The 20,259-nt window shown below is 40.4% G+C and overlaps 1 protein-coding gene across 1 annotated transcript in view; it reads left to right on the top strand.

Annotated features, from left to right (window-relative positions):
• The window catches only part of srrm4 (serine/arginine repetitive matrix 4), a 68,167-nt gene that overhangs the window by 38,739 nt on the left and 9,169 nt on the right, over nucleotides 1-20,259 (top strand). The window contains exons 2-8 of the mRNA XM_038703652.1: nucleotides 7,722-7,856; nucleotides 15,460-15,543; nucleotides 15,687-15,767; nucleotides 15,850-15,876; nucleotides 16,160-16,210; nucleotides 18,955-19,038; nucleotides 19,920-20,085. Coding sequence (XP_038559580.1) covers nucleotides 7,722-7,856; nucleotides 15,460-15,543; nucleotides 15,687-15,767; nucleotides 15,850-15,876; nucleotides 16,160-16,210; nucleotides 18,955-19,038; nucleotides 19,920-20,085 — 628 coding nt within the window. The remainder of the gene's footprint in view (nucleotides 1-7,721; nucleotides 7,857-15,459; nucleotides 15,544-15,686; nucleotides 15,768-15,849; nucleotides 15,877-16,159; nucleotides 16,211-18,954; nucleotides 19,039-19,919; nucleotides 20,086-20,259) is intronic.

Below are 20,259 nucleotides of genomic sequence, written 5' to 3'. Positions count from 1 at the left end.
TGCATTGTAAGGAAAAAGAGGCGGCCAATTTGGGGCTGATCTTAGCCGCCCAGAAGGATTTGCATCCATCCTTGCAATTTATTCTGGAAGGAGCAATATCACCAGAAATCTATTAACCAACTGCGTATGTTTGAGAGAAAAATCCCCTCTGCTGGGGAGGGAATACATGAGGTGGTTTTCTTAAGCGTAAAGAAAAAAACATCTATTTTACATGAAAAGACTTGTTCCAAGGGACATGGCAACCCCCAGAACGTTTTTCACAAGAGCAGCAATGCAAACTGGATTATTTTCACACAACACAAGTGTTCAGTAGACAGATATCTTGACTTGAAGTTCATTTAGATTTAAATACCTCCTACCTTTCTGAATGTCTTATTTTATGACACCTTTAGTGATCAAGTGGTTAGATCTTTTGCTTGATGTGCCTGATTGATTGGGACTGCTTGTTTGTGTTTGTGTGGGTCTTCAGCTGCATGATTGACTCAAAATCTCTAAACAGTTCATTACTAACACTTCTCCCAAAAGGATCCACTTTGCATTGAAAAGTTTGAACAGGTTTAGAGTTAGCCTTGTGAGGAATGTGTTTGATTCACTTCGTGTGGGTTTAATTGCACACTTGTGTCCTTTGGGTGATGATAAAGTTGTTTTTGACTCGAGTCTCAAACTTGGATAAACACTTGCAGTGTAAATTAAAGCCAAGTGCCTTGGGACCACCCTGTTTGGGTTTTAATTGCGGTATTAGATCATCTTGATTTCCCTGGTAATTATCTCAACTATCATCACTCCTATAATAACGATAATCAATTGTTCCTGGTGACTCTGACAGGGATAATGAAAAGTTTATTAGCTTCCCTGAACCTCACAAGTGGCTGGGGAACTCTTAAATCATCTGTGTATCTGGGGAGAAAAAAATAAAAAGGATCCCAGTTCTTTATTCTGAGAGGATGAAGGTCATGCAAGTCCTTCCTCAGTCTCCATTAGCAGTTCTGATAGCCTTGACGTGTTTACAAGCTTGTAACTTAGAATAGAGCTCCTTGAGTGCTAATTTGGACAATTTGGCAACCCCCCACTTTGAATAATCAGGATGTTTGGCTTGTTAGATTAAGGGCCACTCCACTGTACAGAGTAATGACACTCTGAGGAAATCTTTTTTCTGATATACTTTATGCTGATGTAAAGTTTCTCTGAGGAGTTCTGCAGTTAATATGTTTGGCTTGAAATTCTCCGTTCTCTTGTTAAGACTCCTCAAAGTGACGTATCATCTATCGACCGACAGATGTTGTTTTGCTGATTTTGCTTTAGGGTTAGCTGTATTGATCCTTCTATGTATATCGTCTAACTCGTTTGCCACAGTTTGTTTTTCACTTGCTCTGTTAGGCGTGAGTCTTCTCGGCACTCAGCAGGGCAGAGCACCTGTGAGGATGGCATGGCAACTGAAGTGGCAGAGTGTCAACCAAAATGGATTTTTGCAGGCTATATCAGGGTTTTCAAACGAAATCACTGAAAATAACACGCATCTTTCATTAATATTCACTGTCTTTGTATTTGAAAAGATTAATACCAATTAGAATAAGTGGAATTTTGTTCTTAACACAATGGAGAAGCTTCTAAAACGCCCTAAGGATCATGATTAGCCACAAAATCTATCCACTGAAACCAGTACCAATGAACAAAATCTGCCAACCAGCATTTCTATAGCTCACTAATTAACAGGTTATAGCTTGTTTGAGAATGTACAGAAAGTGTAAAAGCAACACTATGGATAATCCAGTGTACACTCGTGGTGCACACGTGTAATTAAACAAAATTAACTGAAGTAAATGAACCCTTGAAGTAAAGCTTTTGAAGGTACACCGATTTATACTAAGAGAGGAAAACACAACTTTCAGGAATAGACAAAATAGAAAATGTACAAACGCCCCTGGATTGTCTCTTAACTCTATCCTGTAGGATCTCATTCTTTTCACAGCGGGGTATCCCATAGACACAAGGATTAGAAAGAAAAGGTTGCATTCAAGTGCTGTGTGTTTTGTTGTGTCCCCACAGATCCTCTCTACTCATCCAGCTCAGCACACACTCCAATGCCCCAGAAGGCCTGCTGAAGCAAACTGTCAGTTTTCTTTACACGCTCTGAGTAAACATTTTGAAAGAGCAGAGTGCACAAGAAAACGTATCTGTTTCAAAATGTAATTGAGGCAGCTGAAAATCTGTGTTAATCACCAGCGTTATTTTGACATATTTTGTGCAATGTAAACACCAGAGCTGTGTAGCTCTGTTTTCCTGGTTAGTTTAATGGCTGCCTGCAAGCTTCTTGCACACCTGTGCGATGTCAGCTGATGTGAGTATGAGCCCTCCAACGGCGAGCCGGTGTTGTGTAAAGCAGCTGGGAGATTACAGTTGCAGCTCCTGGCGAGTATTTTAGCAGTTTATCTCAATTTTACAACGGAAATGAGGTGTGGACAATGAAACTGTACACAATCTATGATGATCCTCCGGTGGCTCTGGCAGTCGATGATGTTTTATAATTATCTCAGCACACAGCTGGAAGTCCAAAAGACAAACAGATAGTTAGAAAGAAAATGGAATGAAAAAGTTAGATATGTTTCCCTTTTCTTTTATGTTCTTTTTTTTTTTTGGACCAAATAGACCCGTTAATAATGTGACACATTTGCAAACCAGCCGTGTCTCCTAAGAATGATGTTTGCATACATCTCCCTTAAGCTAGCAACTAGCGTTTTTTTTCGTTCCTGATTATTCTGGCAATTACTTTCTCGACTCATGTCAGAAAACAGTGATGATGTCCAAGGTAACATTTTCAAATTGCATGTTTCGTCGGACCAACAGACAAACATAAAAAATATTCAGTTTACTCTTACATGTGAGAGAGAAGAGCGTCAAATCATCACAACTGAGATGATGAGACTAAAGCATGTTTGTCATTTTTTCTTGATAGATGACTTGAACAATTAATTGATTGTCAAAATAGCTTCATGTCATCTCCTCCCTCTCTCCCCTGACTTTCCTGTCTGTCTCTATCACTATCAAATAAAGCTGAAATGCCAATTAATAATGTAGGGGAAAACAGCAAGTTCATTTTGTCGATATACTAAATAGTTTGATCGACTAATTGTTGCAACTCAACTAATTTGTAGTCACATAATGCATTACATGTTTTTATCTGCAAACCAATGCAAAATGTTCAGTGAACTAATCTAAAAAATGCTTATTATTATTGTTGTTGTTGTTGTTGTTATTATTATTATATTGTTGTATTTCATGTGTTTTAATAAAGTATTCCCTTGTGGAATCTAAAGTATTAATAACAATGCAATGGTGTGGCTCACTGATGTGTTTTTGGCACAGAGGAATAAAATATATGATATAAAATACAAAGCCCATACTTGTCAGTAGAATCAATTTATTTTTAGTTTGGGTATTTTCATGGGTATTTGTTGACAATTAGAAAAATATTGAATTTCACCAGATTTATCCTTTAAATAGCCTAAAACCAAGTGTCGAAATCACATGTTTTTTTCCCCTAACCACCAACATTGACTTCCTCCCTATGATGTACATTATAGGATGGTCAAATGTTCTGATTTTAAAAAACATCACCAAAACTATCTATTATTGTCTGTCAATCAGTGTTTCCCAAAGGCCAAGATGATGTCCTTAATCCACAATCCAAAGTTATTCAATTTACTTTCATGGAGGAGTAAAGAAACCAGGAAATATAATTTGAGAAGTTGAAAGTGATTAATTTTAAATTTGCCAACCATTGCAGCTTTAGTTGGCAAATGAGTAGTATAGAAACATATTTTGTAGGAGATAGTGTTGTCACACACTACCACACCCTGCACTGTTCTCATCTCTCCATCCAAATTTGGAAACACACAGAGGTGAAAATCATATCATCACCCTCTTTTCAAAAAGCACTGTCGCGCTGTTTGCAGAGTGTTTTTGTGTACCATCTATCAGTATTTGTCACCCATCCACGTGACAGTGAACAGTAGCGGTGTATGACAGAGTTGAGTGAAGTGAGACACTCCCTCTGTGACCGAAAGAGCTAGTCACAGCGTGGCTTCCAGTGAATTACTCATCACCAAGGGAGCTGTGCTAAAGCATACATGCACAGTGTGATACATACAATGAGAGAAAGAGGTCAAAAAGTCAAGAAGTGGGATGCTAACTGTATGTGCGGTGTACACAGATAATGGTGTCAATGAGCGGCATTCCCATCATGCCATATTTCAGCAGGGATTGCCAAGGAGCTGATCCTTGCCCAGCCTATGACTCTATTTTACCTGTTTTATGGTAAACAAATCCAGTCAGGATTTTGGAGGATTAGTGTCCACGTAATTCTTTGTCATGAAGTACTCTCACTTAATCTGCTCAGTATTTGCATTCATTTAAAGTTTGGTTTTTTTTGTTGCCAGTTTGGGGCTTTGAATGTTCCCTTTAAATACTTTCACCCGCTGCCTGGTTATGAATTAAGACTGCAAAAGGATTGCCTATGCTTGAGAGAGAGTGTATTGATGTGTGTGTGTGTGTGTGTGTGTGTGTGTGCGTGTGTGTGTGTGTGTGTGCGTGTGTGTGTGTGTGCGTGTGTGTGTGCGCGTGCGTGCGTGCGTGCGTGTGTGCGTGCGTGTGTGTGTTTTAGCGAAGGAGCCAAGGGTCTGACAGATACAAACATCCAGGTGCCATAAATTGCAGGGCCGGATCAAGAAAACGTGCATTTGTGATGGCGAAATCGATTTCATTTAGAACTCATCAACCGCAGCTCTTAGAGTGACAGCAAATAACAAAGCAGCAGAGAGAGGGGGCCAGTAAAAGGAGCTTTGGGCCCCTTTCCACTCTGGCCTTATTCAAGGACACTGAGTGGAGCGTTCAACAGTGCAAATGTTTCAGCCTTGTGTTCTCCTTTGTCAAATAAATTGTTCAGATCTCGCAGGATGCAAAAGAAACAATGAAATTGACATAAATCTAAATGCTGAAAGCAAACAGTTGTGTAGCGGCAGAATGCAGAGCTTATTGTTAGTATACGCAGATAGAAGGTGTGCCAAAAGCACTATATGGACTTATTAGTGTTTGCTGGGATCAGTCTAAAAAAGTATTTTCCTTTTGAGATGGTCACAGTTAATCATAGACTCAGAGACATGGCAGACATGTTGGGAGCCAACCAATCAACCACGTCTTTTAAGATGTTCACAGGTGATCAGAAAAGAGGTGTCACTGTTCCACCTCACAGCACCAACAACATGATTTCTTCTTCACTTTTATTACCATGTTTACATTTGTGCAAGGAATAGTGTGCTGTACTCCTATGATTTAATGCCAGGTAGAGAAAGGCAAGAAAAGATAGATATTGTTGGGAATTCGTGCAGGAGGTGAACAGGCTTATGGCAAGTAGAGGCAGGCAAGAGTCCCAAGCAATAGAGTAATAGAGTCCCGGGCAATAAACCAAGTCCAAAAGAGCCAACAAGTAGGTAGCAGGGAAGCACAGGGAAACACTGGGAAGGGCTCGTCGAGTAGATGAACTTCCAACAAACTAGGAGAGCACATCGACTCAAATACACAAGTGAAGGGATGAAAACAAGACATTATTGTCATATTTAGGAAGTATAGAAACACAAGACACATTATTCCTCGTGCAGACTACACCACTTTCAGCGTCGGCCGATGGCCGTGCTGTTCACACTACACAACTTGCCGTCTTGTGACCGGAGTCTTGAAGTCGTTGTGGCGTTCACACTACGTGAATGATCGGTGACAGGGGGTCATACACTACACGAGCTGACAGCGGCTGTGTCACCCGACGCTCGTCTCCAAACCATGTTTTGTCAAGAAAACACACGTGAAATGTGAAACGAGAAGTGACGTGAGCTACACATGAAACAGCTGTTGTTTGTTATTATAAAGATCGCAATTATAAAGACAAAGAATCTGGGTGAAAGAATGGATTAGCATACGCAGGTAGCAGGGATTGTCTGAGCTACAGAGAGAGCTGGAGGTGAGCAAAAAGTGTTTTGCAGAGAAAAAGTAGCTGCCTGCTCTCATTGGCTGGATGTGGATGTCGAGTCGGCCGACTCCTCCAGATATTTGGCATACTCGATATCTGGCAGACGTCGGCGATGTGTCAGAAATGTGTCGGGAAGCTATTTTGACACGTCCTTGTGTAGTTCACACATAACGACTGCCGACTGCCAATCGACCGCTGATTTACCCCAAGTCACAGCCTGAAGGTTGCCGAGATTGCCTAGGCGAAAGGAAGGATGCTTTCAAAACAAAACAGAAAATAACACTGCCCAAAAGCAAAACCTTGACAGTTGTCACATATGACTGGATCATATACAGAATGGAATATGTGACTAGTAAATGATAACCCTGTAGAGTACATTTATATTGTGATGTAAGGTTTCACCAACGATGACAAAGTAAGATTCATGATCTATCAAGATGGCGTTTCAGTTTCAGAATTCATCTTAAACATTTGACCACTGTAAGAGTAATTGGGATTGAATGCTCAGTTTGTCACCTCAGACATTATAAATTACAAACAATGATCCAGAAAACAATATCATCTGACTTATATTTGTATCTCCAACAACACCAGGAGAACATTAGCTAAATCGCCAGGATATGTGTAGGTTCCTTTCCCATCAGCACCTCCTTGATCAGACTAATCATCCTTCCGGTGGCTGTCATTATCTCCCCTATCACCTTTCAAACACTCAGGTCATGTTGGAGCACACAGTTTGCCGTTTTACATGATTAGTTCCCTGCCAGGGGCACTCCCTCAGAGGAAAACGAAGGTGAGGAAGATAGAAAGCGAAGGCTCCTGCCTGCTCATGGGAAGAGGAGGAGGAGGAGGAGGCACCGTTGACGGCGTAATCTCTGGCTCTGATTATCTTCTCATTACAATCAGACGGGAGCCACTCGAAGAAGAGGAGAATGTGTAATTATGCTGAAATCTCCCATGACTAAAACAGAGGATAATAAGCAGGGCTAGAACTGTGGGCTCACATCTAATCATTCAGTTTATTTAGTCATCCGTTCAGCGTTTCCTACGAATGAAGCTTTTTGGCAGGTTCAGGTGGAAGTGGTTGAATTAGTAAGAACCTGACTTACAGCAGCATTATTTGGAAGCCAGAAATGCCTTCTGCACAAAATTTTGCCTCAATTTTGAAACTACAGAAAATATTTTTAAACAACAAGGCTGAGTATGTGACTTCTAGTTTTTATTGTTTTTGCTTGTATGCAAAACATGTTGACAACTAAAAATGTAGACTCCCCGGTTTATCAGAGATAGTAAAAAGAATTCAAGGAGAACTTCAACTATTCTCATGACCATGCTTCTCCCGTGGCTGCATCTGCCCAGTGCGAGATAGAAAACACCATTTCCCAAAATGTCAGGGCAACTGAAGCATGTAAATAACTACATTTCAATTGACACCTCGATTTGAATGGTAAATGGCTGACCTCCAATTTTCCCAGAGAATGGCTGGCAGGGAGAAATGGAGGGGAATGAAACACATATCCAGCAGACCAGAGGGAATAAGGCTAACCAAGCATGCTAAATCCTCCTCACTATTGTATGATGGAAGATTTAACTGTGTGGACAAGTAGAAAAATCACTTTGAAAAGTTCTCCTGAGAAGGCACAAGAGCAAAACCTAAATCCTTTTCTTCTTCTTCTTTTTTATTGTTTTGCTTCCCTCACAGCTCAGAGACAACAGCCTGCCAGCCGCCCAAGACTGATGAGAGGAAAGCGGCAGAGACCAGGGTGGACACCTCAGACAGAAATGGCTGCATCAAAGGAAAAGGACGCAAACGCCACAGTCATCGCAGGGCCAGAAGGTGAGCTGGTCTTTATGCTTTCACAAATGCCAAGCAGGAGCTCTTGAAAACCACCAGGAAGGTTTTGTGATCTCAAAGAAAGAGCGCTTGTAAAGAGATGAGACAGAAGATAAATCAATGTCCTTTAAAGTTGCAGTATTTTTTGTTTTATGGGGGTTCTTTTGTAGATTTAACTGCTGGTGATAAAGCATTTTTACAGTACACAAAAACTCCTTCAGGGCTTGACTCTCACTGAGAAAACAGCTAATCTCTATGTTCTGGTGCAGGGAATGTAAACAGTCTTATCAGGTCAGACCCAGTGGAGAAATACAAACATGTTGTCAGGAATTCCACACTGTGTCATTCAGATCCTCTTTTCTCTTTTCACCAGCACCTTGAACCAAAAGTCTCCTTCACACAACGAGAATAATTTTTCTGCCTTCATATTCTGAGGTGGGAAAAATCAATTTTTTTTAAGAAACCTCTTAATTACACACCTTCAAAACCTTTGCAGTTACGCAGCTGGGAAGCAGCCAATGATATGTAAAAAGACGACTGAAGCCGCATTTGGGGTGTTAGAGAGGATCAGCGAGCACAGAGAGCACGCATGCACACAGACTTCTGATAATCATTTTCCTGGTTTGTGCGTGTAAGAAAAGACATCTGATAGAAAAGGCGTGTTGAAAAAGATTTATGGTGATTTCAAGACCAACCATAATCCTATCTCGCCTCCTATCCTGCCCCCTTGTAGTACACTGTGGGAAACCCTGCCTTTCCTCCATTGCGGCCCTTTTGTGTGGATTAGACTGTGGTTTTCGTGTACTAATCTTGTACAGTGCACCTTTAACACAAACACAAACTGCCAGCATCCACATTGGTGTGAATATGTAGTGAGAAGATGTTGAAAAGTAAAATCCAGGAAGTCCAGTTTGAGGAAAACATTTGTTTTTTCATTTCACGAAATCTGATGATCTTCAAGAAAGAAAAATATATATATATTGTTATGTCCCAAGGTCTAGGGGTGTCCTGGAGGTAACAAATGTGTGGCCTCCCACTCTTCCCATTCCCAAACAAGGCCAGTACACAACAAATACAATTTAGCAGTTTTTATTATACCTCGGAGATGAGCAGTGCCCAAAACAACAACCAAAACACTAAGAAAAAACCTAAATCTTTCCTAAACCCAAAACCAAAAGGTAAAGAAAAGACAAAGCTCTAAAACTAGGCTTCTAAGTCCAAAAACAGGAGAAAACGGTGCAAACAAAAGAAAGGGCTTCTCACTCCTACTCACTGCTAGTAGCTGACACAATATAGCTACAACAAAAGGAAATTGCTTCCTAGAAACAAAAATGGCAAAGCCAACAAAACCAGGTTGTCATAAGACAATCAGAAGGACTACGTTACTACTTACAATCTAAGTTGAATATAGTCACAACCGTTCACTATGTACAATAAACACAGACATAGCACACAGTCCTCAGGCAGGTTGGGAATGGCAGAGAGAGGGGCAGAGTTCCTGTCCGTAGGGCTTAAGATGGCTGCTGTCATCCAGATGCCCAATCAGGAGGCTCCAATCAGCTCAACCAGACCAATCCAGTGTGTCCACCTGTTCTCCAGTACCTGCATACACTCACACACTCTAATGGAGGATAACAGCTGACAGTGCCAGGAGAGATAAACAACAAAATATGACCCCAGGGTCATAACAATATTAAGACACACACACACAAAGGGCCATTCATAAAAATGGGTTTTAAGCTGTGATTTAAAAGCAGATACAGTGTTAGCAGATCTGATGCTAAGTGGAAGGCCTTTCCAGAGCCAAGAAGCCGATACAGCAAAACCTTGATCACACTTTACCTGGACTTGGGAATAGATTAAAGTCTGAAATTGATGGACCTGAGGTGCCTATAAATACTTCTGCGCCAGACCATGCAAAGCCTTGTATGTGATTAATAGCACCTAAAAATGAATTCTAAAAGAGAGTGGCTTTAGTGTACACCCTGACAAATTCTCCGACTTTCTAGATACTAATCTTTTCTAATAATCACTGATCACAAAGAGCATGTCTCTAAAATACAGGTTTACTTGTGTCTATCAGATTGTAACCACGTATCTGAGGATAAGAAGAGTAATAATCACCACAAGAAAACACAAGGTTTCTCAACGTTGACCACAATGTCAGCTGTTAGGAGGAGAGACTGTGAAGACGGCGCAGCAGCTACATCCAGTCGTGATTGAGCTTCTGCAGCTACACAGATGAATCACAGCCACCAAGCTTCACTGGCTATGAGCAAATAAATAATGGATTAAAAGAGACCAAGAATAGAAGAAATGCATGCAAAAGATTGTGTTTGTGTTTATTCATTTCCGCTTAGTAAAAAGTGTCTAATGGTAGATTAATTTCCCAATTCTTTGTCTCAATTACAAAGCACTGCAAGTTGCTGGCTGAGAAAAGTCTCCTCTTCTTCTTCAAATTCTTATCTTTTTAATTGGCTGGCAGCAGCCCAATTTAGCAGAGCCACCGATGTTAATCATAACATGAAACCACAAGCCACTGACACTAGCTTCCTTCTGGACACAGTATGTTTGCTACAGTGAGCGAGTGAACCTGGTTCACTCAACAAAGAGCCACAGAAATAAACCATTTCTGTTCAATTCTGTTGATTCAGTGAACACATTTAATTACATGAAATCCCTGCTTGGACCCAACAAGAAACACAAGACATCCAGCTAATCACGAGTGTAGTAAACACAATACAGTGCCTGACACAAAGCGAGTGATGCATTTTTCATATTGCATCATATCTAGGATGCCGGTACATATATACGTTTATGGTATTCATGCATTATTGTGGCAATGAAAAACACAAAATAAGCTGCATTCAGCATTGAGCATATTCTCATCAGATGTCCTCAAAAACCTTTTTCATACACCATTGTTTCACACAATCACCAATCCCAATGTAGCTGGCAAGTGACTGCTCTCTCATTCCTCCCTTCATTCTCTCCACCTCATGAAAAGAAACTGTTTCTGGTGGCAAGAAAAAAATGCAAATGCTTGCCTTGTGCTCTCTTTTTACAAAGCCACAATGGTAGAGGTGTTAATGAGTGACAAAGCGTTCTCATTACCGGGGAGAGGGTACTTGGACTTGGTCTGTCTAATCAGCCCTAATGCATTTCAGTTCCTAATGCTTCCAAACTGCCGACTACACCAAGCAGGGCCATTTATTATGGCAAGACAGTCCTCTGCATCCAGTGAAACAGGCATATAGTCTCCAAAGCTCTGTGTTCGCATATATCAAGGAGGAGTGCAGTTTGTCACTGTCTGGATCAGTTTTGATCACGCTCACCTGGAAGCATGACCTGCGGTTTGTGTAACATACACTTTCTTGAATTTTGACAGAAATGGCGAATGAAAACCCCCCAGCAAGCATGAAAATACTTAACAATGTGCCTGACACAGCTACTATTTGTAGACATTTGAATGTATTCTGCCCAGAGCTAAGCTAAGCCTTTCTGTGCTATGGAAATATTATCTGGATATTGATAATGCTATTCTGAAATTGAGTCCATCTTTAATGCTTATTTTTATTCTCAGTAAAACCAAAAATACAAAACCTGTTATCCGTTGTAGTATATTCCAGTTTTATATATTTTTTGCTAACTATTTAATCTCAAAGGGGACTGCTGATTTACCCATTTAGTGTCTCCATCTCGAATTTTGCCCAGCAATTCACAAGTCTCTTTGTCAATGGCTATTCCCCCTGCTGGAGAAACAACTGAGCCAGTGAGAGCCTTTGTGCATTGGGAAGATCATCTAACTGTACCAGAGCCATAGTGAAAATATGGAGACAACTGTGGATAAAATCACATCAGCTATTAACCTGGAGCAAATCGATTGGGTCTGTAACTAACAGTTATTTATATAATCCATATTGGTTAATCTGTCTATTATTTTTACATTTTATATTAATCATATTTTATGATTAATCTTTTAGTCTGTAAGACAAAATAGTGAAAATCACCTGTCAGAAGTTCCCAGAGCCCATCATGATGTTTTCCTAATGCTTGATTTGTCCAACTAACAGCCCAAAACACATTAAATTTATAGTGATATAAAAGACAGAAAAGCAGCTGGTTATTAGAGTGGAGAAACTGGAGCTCGTGAATGCTTGGTGTTTTTTCTTAAATGATGAATCAATTGACAAAATAGTTGCAGATTAATTTTTTGTCATTCAAGTAATCAATTAATCAGCTCAAGACTGAATGACAAAACTTCACCTAAGTTGCAGTGTGTCTGCATGTACCCATGTATTCTTCTCTCTGTAAGTGAGAACAAGGGCATGTCGTGCAAATTTAGATCCAATCTGATTTAACCTACACAAGACACCCTTTTCAGTTTTCCCAATAAAGCTTATTTTCAACTGATTTATCAAAGCCAAGATGAGGCTGCTTGAGTGAGTCATAGGCATCTTCTTGCACATCTCTCCTTTACCCTGCATCACCCTACATGCTCACTCACTCCCTCCTCTTTGCTCCTTATGAATTTCAGTCAATATGTACTTGAAAGGCTCATTCAATGAGCCTGTGGCGCTTCAAAGGCCGTCATCTCCCCTTCCACATCAGTCATTTTCAGAGAGACCTCTGAACAGCTCAAGCTGGTCAACAGATGGAATCTGACAAGTTTGTTTTCTTTATAATGATAAATTCACACTTTAAGAGATGAATGGATGGAAGATAAGAACATCCCAGGCTAGCACGAGTATGTGTACCTGTGCACATGGAAATGTGTGCAGGCTTGACGATTCTCTCTGACCAATCAGTAGTCTGCAATGCTTTCCAGTCAGCGTTTGGTATTGCCTCAGTTCGCTTGGAACCTTGACAGAGGATATACCAAAAAACCTATCAAGTACCAAATTTGCTCAATGGAAAACCAAAAAAGGCGAGTAGAGTCAAGGTGAGCTGAGCTGGTACCAATGTTGTGGAAAAGGGACTATGGATCACAGTGATGAAAATATACACTTAGCATCAACCTGTGAAAACAATTACATAATGTCTTCAGCAGTCCTAGCAGACCTTTGTCAAGTCTGAGCAAACTTCTCAAGTGACATTACTTTAGTAATATTAGGTTGGGCTACAAATCTTTAACAGAAATCCTGCATTACAAACCAGAGGCGAACGGTTTGAAAGAAGTGGATATTTCCCAGGCAGGTAGGGTCTAAAAAAGAGATGATTGATGACAAATTCCATCAGGGGATGTGTACGACCCAGTGTTTTCTATACTTTATATTAGGGCCAAAAAGCCAGGAAAAGTTGGCCTCGACTGTCACGATTTTGATCCTTTTTAAAACATACTTCAAACTTCAGAAAGTCTCATAGACAGGTGCGCAGGCTTATTAATTCTGACTGATACAGAACCACAGAGTCCCGAACGCTGTCGATCAGCGATCCACTTTATTAACATTTTAGAGTACAAGTACACTGTGGTTGATTTTTTTGGTTCTTTATTATTAAAGACTCTTCTCTCCTATACTTTTCTTAACATACCTAGTTAGTCTAAGAAGATTAACAAGATGGTTCAGTATCAATAGCAAAAATTATATCAAACACGTATGAAGGCAATTAGCTGTTCACAGGCATGGTTGCTGAACTGAAGGTTTATTTTATTAGGTGAAAGTCTAAAGTTTGAGGCTTTCTGTATAGTGTGTTTATATTTAAAAAAAAAAAAAAACTGAAGGAAGGGGAAAATGATAAAGGGCAATCCAACATGCCTTGGTCAACATCCTGTAGTCAGCCAGAACACCGGTTCAAAGACGAAATACGAAGCAATCCCTGACATAACTGAACTGTACTGAACAGTTCCAAGCTGCATTCAAATTATAAATCAACAATTGAATGCTGAGCAGCTTTTCTGCAGAGGAAGATTAGGCTACAGTAATATTATTAGTATTAGGCCTATATTACTTGTAGAATTAGATTCCAGCGTTGGCTGCATAGGATTGTTTCGGTTTTATTTCTCTGATTCACTGCTTTTTCTTGCTAATGAGAGTTAGTGAGTTGCTAAGCAACTGACATATCCTAGTCATTATGCCTTTACTTAAAAAAAAAGACTAACCCATTTAATCCAATGAATCACTTTATTCAAAGTGAGGATTTTGTTCAAGGATTCTTTGTTTTGTTTTTCTTTAGGGTGATGGCGTCATAAAATATGACAACAAACGTTCGAAGCATCATTCAAAAACCTCAATAGAAGAAAAAAAAGACATTTATTACAGCCCTAGAAGTCAGCTGTGGGCACTGGTAGTGGATGGGATGTAGATCCATCTCCTTCTCTGAGTCATCAGTCTTGACTTCAGTGAAACTCACTGGCATGCGATCCGTTTTTTTGCTTTGTACCAGTCTGGATAGGATTTCATCATCCTGTTGTGATGGGATCATCTCATACGGGACATTTGGCTCACAGTTAATCTTGCTTATGTGTGTCAGGATCAATCAAGATGCGTTTATGTGCAGTTATGTGATGCCAATGATGAGTCATGTGGATTACTTTACCCCACCCATTCTGTTAGGGTTATTTGTCTGCAAAGATTTTAGAAAAAAAGACTTTCATGGAGGGAGTTTCACACTTGGCGTGAAACGCTCAGAGAAAACTGTAAGCAACACTTCTGTGATATCAGATAAGCAAAAGTAGGTGAAGAACGTATTCTTGTTAAATTCTTACACAGTGGAATCTTTTGTATTAATGTTTCTGCTTATGCACTTTCCTTCAGATAAGAGGCATCCTTGTAAAGCAGTAGCTCATGGTGTCCAATTTATTAAACCCAACAAACTTGTTAGATAAATCCTTTGTTGCAAATCTTATCTTTTATCGTTCAACTGGTAAAACGGCCTCAAAATCTCAAGACCTGAAAGTATAGTTATGTTGCTTTTTTAGGAAAATGTATTGAGTAAAGGGGCAGTTCACCCAAAAACACACTATGTCTTCAGTAGTCATTTTCCATTTAATTATAGTAATTTGTTGGTGTTTTGAGCCAATGAAACTCAACCCTATTGCCAGACAAGCATGTCAATATTGGATGATTTTGCAAAAGTGACTTTTATTTTGGTCTAATGCCAAAGTTCCTACTTTCTACAATATCTGCGTATGGTGACTACAACATGGTTAAGATCAGGGAAAGATTGTGCTTAAAGTTAATAAAAAGAGAACAGTTTTGATTGGATATGAACTCTGCTTTGTGAAAGTCAGACAGTCTACATACTGTAATTTGTAGGGATACTGGGTTGTTTGAATTCTGTTATTGGAGTGGAAGCAGAAATATCAGAGACTGATAGTCCAAAACTGGGCAAATTAAACTGGAACTAAACAAGAACTATTTGCATGGCTGGATATAGAGGTAAGGGAGAAAATTACTTTATGTAGTTTGGGTGAACTAACCCTTAACACGCAGACTCTGTATATAAATCAAATTCCAGTCCAGATATTGGGATTCAAAAGCTGTCATGGCCCAAATATGTGCTCCTCACTCTGCTGAATTCTTGCAGCTGAGATTTCACATTTCATTTCCCATCACCAGAATGAATAAAGAAGTAAGTGTCCTTTCTGCTCTGTCTCTGCTTGCAGCCCCTCCTTTGACGAGGAACTCTCCCCTCGGCCCAAGGGGAAGAAGAAGAAGAGAAAGTCTGAACGGAAGAGGAAAAGGAAAAGGTCAGTTCCCAAAATGAGATGACTGTGGAGTGAGGTCTGTTGTTGGATACCTTTTGTTGTGTTTCCTGACATAAATAAACTGAGAGGTGTACAGGAGAATGCTTGGTACTCTCCAGAGTTCATGCTTATTTGTTCCTCTTTAGGTCTCCTTCCTACAGCCTGTCGCCACCGAGGAAGAAGAAAAAGAAGAAGAAGAAGAGCTCCAAGAAAAGCAAGCGGCATAGGTAGTTCTTGCTTACTATGACAATGTAAAATGGCATGACATGTATTTTTAGGTGACTGAAATCATCCTTTTCCTTTTTCCAGGTATTCCTCCAAAAAGTCCAAACACAGGTATGTATATGATTATTGCAAGATTTTGTGCATTGTTTTTGCATGTCTCGTGTTTAACAAAAAACAGTTAAAATTATTTTAAGAGTGAACAGTTTTCACCTGGATACATTTTCTGTCATAAATGTGTAGGTAATTTTAACATCTGCTTTCCTTAAGATTGCTGGATTTCCGACTTAAAAGCCTATGTGCCCTATATGTATCAGTTAAAAAGCAGGCTGTCTGTGCAGGCTTTTGCAGTCTTAATACTCCTTGCTCATGATTGTATTCTCTTTGATCCCACCAGCTCTTCAAGTTTAAAACATAAGAGGAAGGATGAGCGCAAGCACAAGAAAAGGTCAGTCTGTGATTGTTGCATCAGAATCATGTACTCTCTGAATCCAACCCAACATTTTTGACCCCCCTCCAACCTCCTCTGCCTCCCCCATGGTAAGCCCATCCACCCTTTTCAGAACACTCATTGCTGAGGAAGAGAGAGAGAGGATCTTCCAAAATGCTCTCATGTAAGGGCACGACGGGTGAATACAGAGGCGCTTTTATTTTTCTGCTAAAAGCGTGAAAAAGCCCTTGTAAAGAGGAAAACAGATTGAAAGCTTGAGCCACAAAGAGAGAAAAAATGGGGTGAAAAAGGGAAAGAGAAACCAATTTCATGCTGTGATCTTGCAACATTTTATAATTCGACTTTGGATGAGCGGACCGCTGTTTGTAAGCACAGAGCCAAGTTCAGTTCCTGCTTACTTCAACAGAAATCACTACAACTCTCTCCTTTTTTGTTCTTTTCATGTCTTTACTGTTACTTATACTCAAGCCTTCTCTGACGTGTGCTCCAATTTTTCAAGTACAGTTAACATACACTGCAGCAGAAACTTCTATATCTCTTCCCAGAAGGCAGCAGGGTGAACAGGCTGTAGCTGGGTGGTTCTGTCCTTTAGTATCCTTTGGGCTCTGCGTAGGCACCTCACCGATATCACTGAGGCTCGGGAGGTACCAGTGATCTTCTGAGCAGTTTTAATCACCCGCTGCAGAGCCCTCTGGTCCTGGGCTGTGCACATCCCATGCCAGTTTGTGATGTTTCAGGATGCTTTCTATTGCACCTCTGTAAAAACTGACAAGAACTTGGCACAGGAATTTGGCCTTCTTAAGCTTCCTCAAGAAATATTGTATCTGAGCTTTCTTCCTCAGCGTGGAGATGTGAGACGACCATGTCAGGTTCTCTGTGATGCTGATTCCCAGGAACCTGAAACTGTTCACCTGCTCCACCTCAGCACCACTGCGGTTGACAGGAGAGTGTGTCTTAATCTCCTTCTTCCGGAAATCAACAATCAGCTCCTTAGTTTTGCTGACGTTGAGCAGTAGGTTGTTCTCTGAGTACCACTCTGCAAGATTAGCAATTTCCTCCCGATATAAAGTCTCATTGTTGTTTGAAATCCGACTGTTGATGGTGGTGTCGTCCGCAAACTTCACAGCATAGTTCGGGGATACAGTCGTGGGTGTAAAGCGTGAACAGGAGGGGGTTGAGCACACAGCCCTGGGGGGCTCCGGTGTTGAGCACTAGAGTGCAGGAGGTGAGTCCGCCAATCCGAACTGACTGGGGTCTGTTTCTGAGGAATTCCAATATCCAGTTGCCAAGTGTTTTATTTAAACCCAGAGTGCTGAGTTTGCTGATCAGTTTCATGGTGGAGATTGTGTTGAATGCTGAGCTGAAATCCACAAACAGCATTCTATTGTAGGTGTCGTTTTTATCAAGGTCCTCTTTTTTTTCTCATCCTCTGTGGATCCGTTGGTTCTGAAAGCAAACTGGTGAGGGTCCAGGCTGGCTGTTCTTTATGTACAGTATGTATGAAGAACCTGTTTCTCAAAGCACTTCATCAGAATGGGGGTTGGAGACACAGGGCGGTAGTCGTTCAGACTAGACACAGAAACGATGGTGGCTGTCTTAAAGCAGGTTGGAACCCTCTCCTGAGACAGTGATTTGTTGAAAATGTCAGTAATAGCATTAACTAGCTGATTGGCACAGGTTTTTAGTATACGGCCAGGGATGTAACTACGATGCTGGCTTCTTATCTTCTGATGGGCCAAGACCGTAAAGCACGTTTACCAGGATTTTGTTGCCACTGAGCACTACAGACAGACTGAGAAGCGGTTAACAGGCTGCAGGCAAATGACCATATATGGAAAGCCGGCTCAGTATGACATCATGCAGAGCAGGGAGTAGAAAAAACTGTTGAAAGGGGAGTGTTCAAAACAGGGGGACATCTGAGGTTATGGCTAACAAGGATTTCTTAAAAATATGTTAAACTATTTATTTGAAGCTTTGGCCTCCAACATTGTAACACTATAGATAAAACAGATAATACGGAAAAGCATAATAGGTCCCCTTCAATCTAGCCATAGTTTCTGAAGCAATAGATCCACTGTCAGGATTTCTTGTTGAGGGGGGGGTTCTTCTGTTTTGTTTTGCCTTAACCAGCAAGTAGCAACTGACATTTCCATCCCACCACATAATGTTCAGTTCAGAGAAAAACAACGGAGATTATTATAATTATTAGCCAAGCTCTCCAGTGTAAACAGCAGTTCAGCTTTGGCTCACCGTACAACTGAGGTTTTATTACAGACATTTTGGGTACACTCCCTTCACAGATAAAGTGGTTTAGATAATCTGGCTAAACTGGTGGCTTGTTTACAACCCGTCTGATCACTGTTGAACTTTGTAGTAGTGATGACGTTATTTTTCCTAATTTCAGAATATCATTTGGTGAATATAGGATAGTAAAAAAATGTCAAAAAAAATTTATAGCAATGACCAAAAAGATGAAGCCAGATCCTCCTTTATCACTAAACAGAAAGGGTAAAATCTACACAGTCACAGACCATTATCTACAGATGTGATGTTACAGAACCGATATAAGCAGCAAATCGTCACATTTGAAAAGCTGGAATTTGTGCTCGGTAAATGACAAATGATTAAGTGATTATAAAAATGGTCGTCACGTAATTTTATTCTGTTGATTAATCACAGTACTCTTAGCTCCTTATCCACTTGGGTCTTCTCTTCTCTGCTCTCCTCATCACCTCTTTCAGTTCCCGGACTCACTCAAGGCGGAGACGACGCTATCGGAGGTCAGAGTCGCACAGTTCTTCCTGCCAGGCTTCCACAGAGGACAGGTAGGAACTCATCCTTCACCCTCCTCGACCCCACTACTCCCCCAGTTTATCTTATCAGCCTGAGGTGTCTGCTGAGTTCCTGGTCACACAACAGCGATGACTGATAAGGCAGAGGTGACTTCCTGATCTCAGGCACAACCAGCCCTTATCACAACTTCACAGGAAATGGTCCCATATTCACTCAACAGATAGATGCACTCAGTTATAATGACATATTGCAAAATCTTGGATATCTGATAATATGAAGGTTGTCTTTTACAGGTTTTATGGAACAGGGTTGGTAGCATGATGATCTCTAACAGCTAGAGGAATAAGTGGATGCTTCCACTGGTGATAATTAATCCTTGAATAGTCATTTATCGCCAGCGAATGCGAAATATTGCATTCAGAGTCAAAATGGCATCCTAAAGAACAACTTAATTAGGGAACTTTGACACATGTGAATAAGTAAAATTCAATTGAGTTTGAACTCAAATTGAGGTTAAACTAAAATAATTAGACATACTATTTTTAAATCTGTCTGGAGCTCTTTATTACTAACTAATTTCTATGAGTTTTTTTGATGATATTAAGAAGAGGAAATCACAATAAAAATCAAGAAATATGGAGCTTTAAGCTACATTTTCCCAACGTTTTTATACAGCTGAACCTTAGTCTCTCATCAACTAATCTTCCCAGGTGGAATTATGACCAAGAAATTTCTTTACAGTTTTTCTATGATTACACAACAGATTACACTTTATTTTTCAAGATGGCCAAAACAACGGAAGGTGTAAAAAAAAACAAAAAAAGGTGCTGTCCCATTCTCCATAGTTTAGAATTTTCTGTAACTGAGAAGATGCATTTGTGTCATGAAAACTAAATCCAGCATTTTCCCACAGACACCATCTGCAGAAATCTGTGGTGCATCAGGCATTAGGAGACTTGGCAGCTGTGGTAGAGGAAACCAATGGAGTGCTTGACCACACGGACATGAAGTGGAGACCTGCAACCAAATCAGTGTGTAAAACGGCTCCAAAATATCGCTCCATCCTCTCAACCACCACCGTAAGTACAATTTAGGACTTTGACGGTGGTGCCACTGGTTCAGTCTGATTTCTCAGTTATGGCCATGTAAAGCAGCTCACTATTAAGATTTGAATTCCACACCCAGATGTTTCTTGCCTTTTATATTTAACCAAAATACAATATTTTTCTGACAATTGAGCCATCCTGTAAGTA

Source organism: Micropterus salmoides, unplaced genomic scaffold (assembly GCF_014851395.1).
Source record: "Micropterus salmoides isolate LMB-PRFRI ecotype aquatic unplaced genomic scaffold, ASM1485139v1 Ms_hic_scaffold_7, whole genome shotgun sequence".
Taxonomy (NCBI): domain Eukaryota; kingdom Metazoa; phylum Chordata; class Actinopteri; order Centrarchiformes; family Centrarchidae; genus Micropterus; species Micropterus salmoides.
The sequence above is the reverse complement of the archived record's forward strand: the minus strand, read 5'-3'. Positions and strand labels throughout refer to the sequence as shown.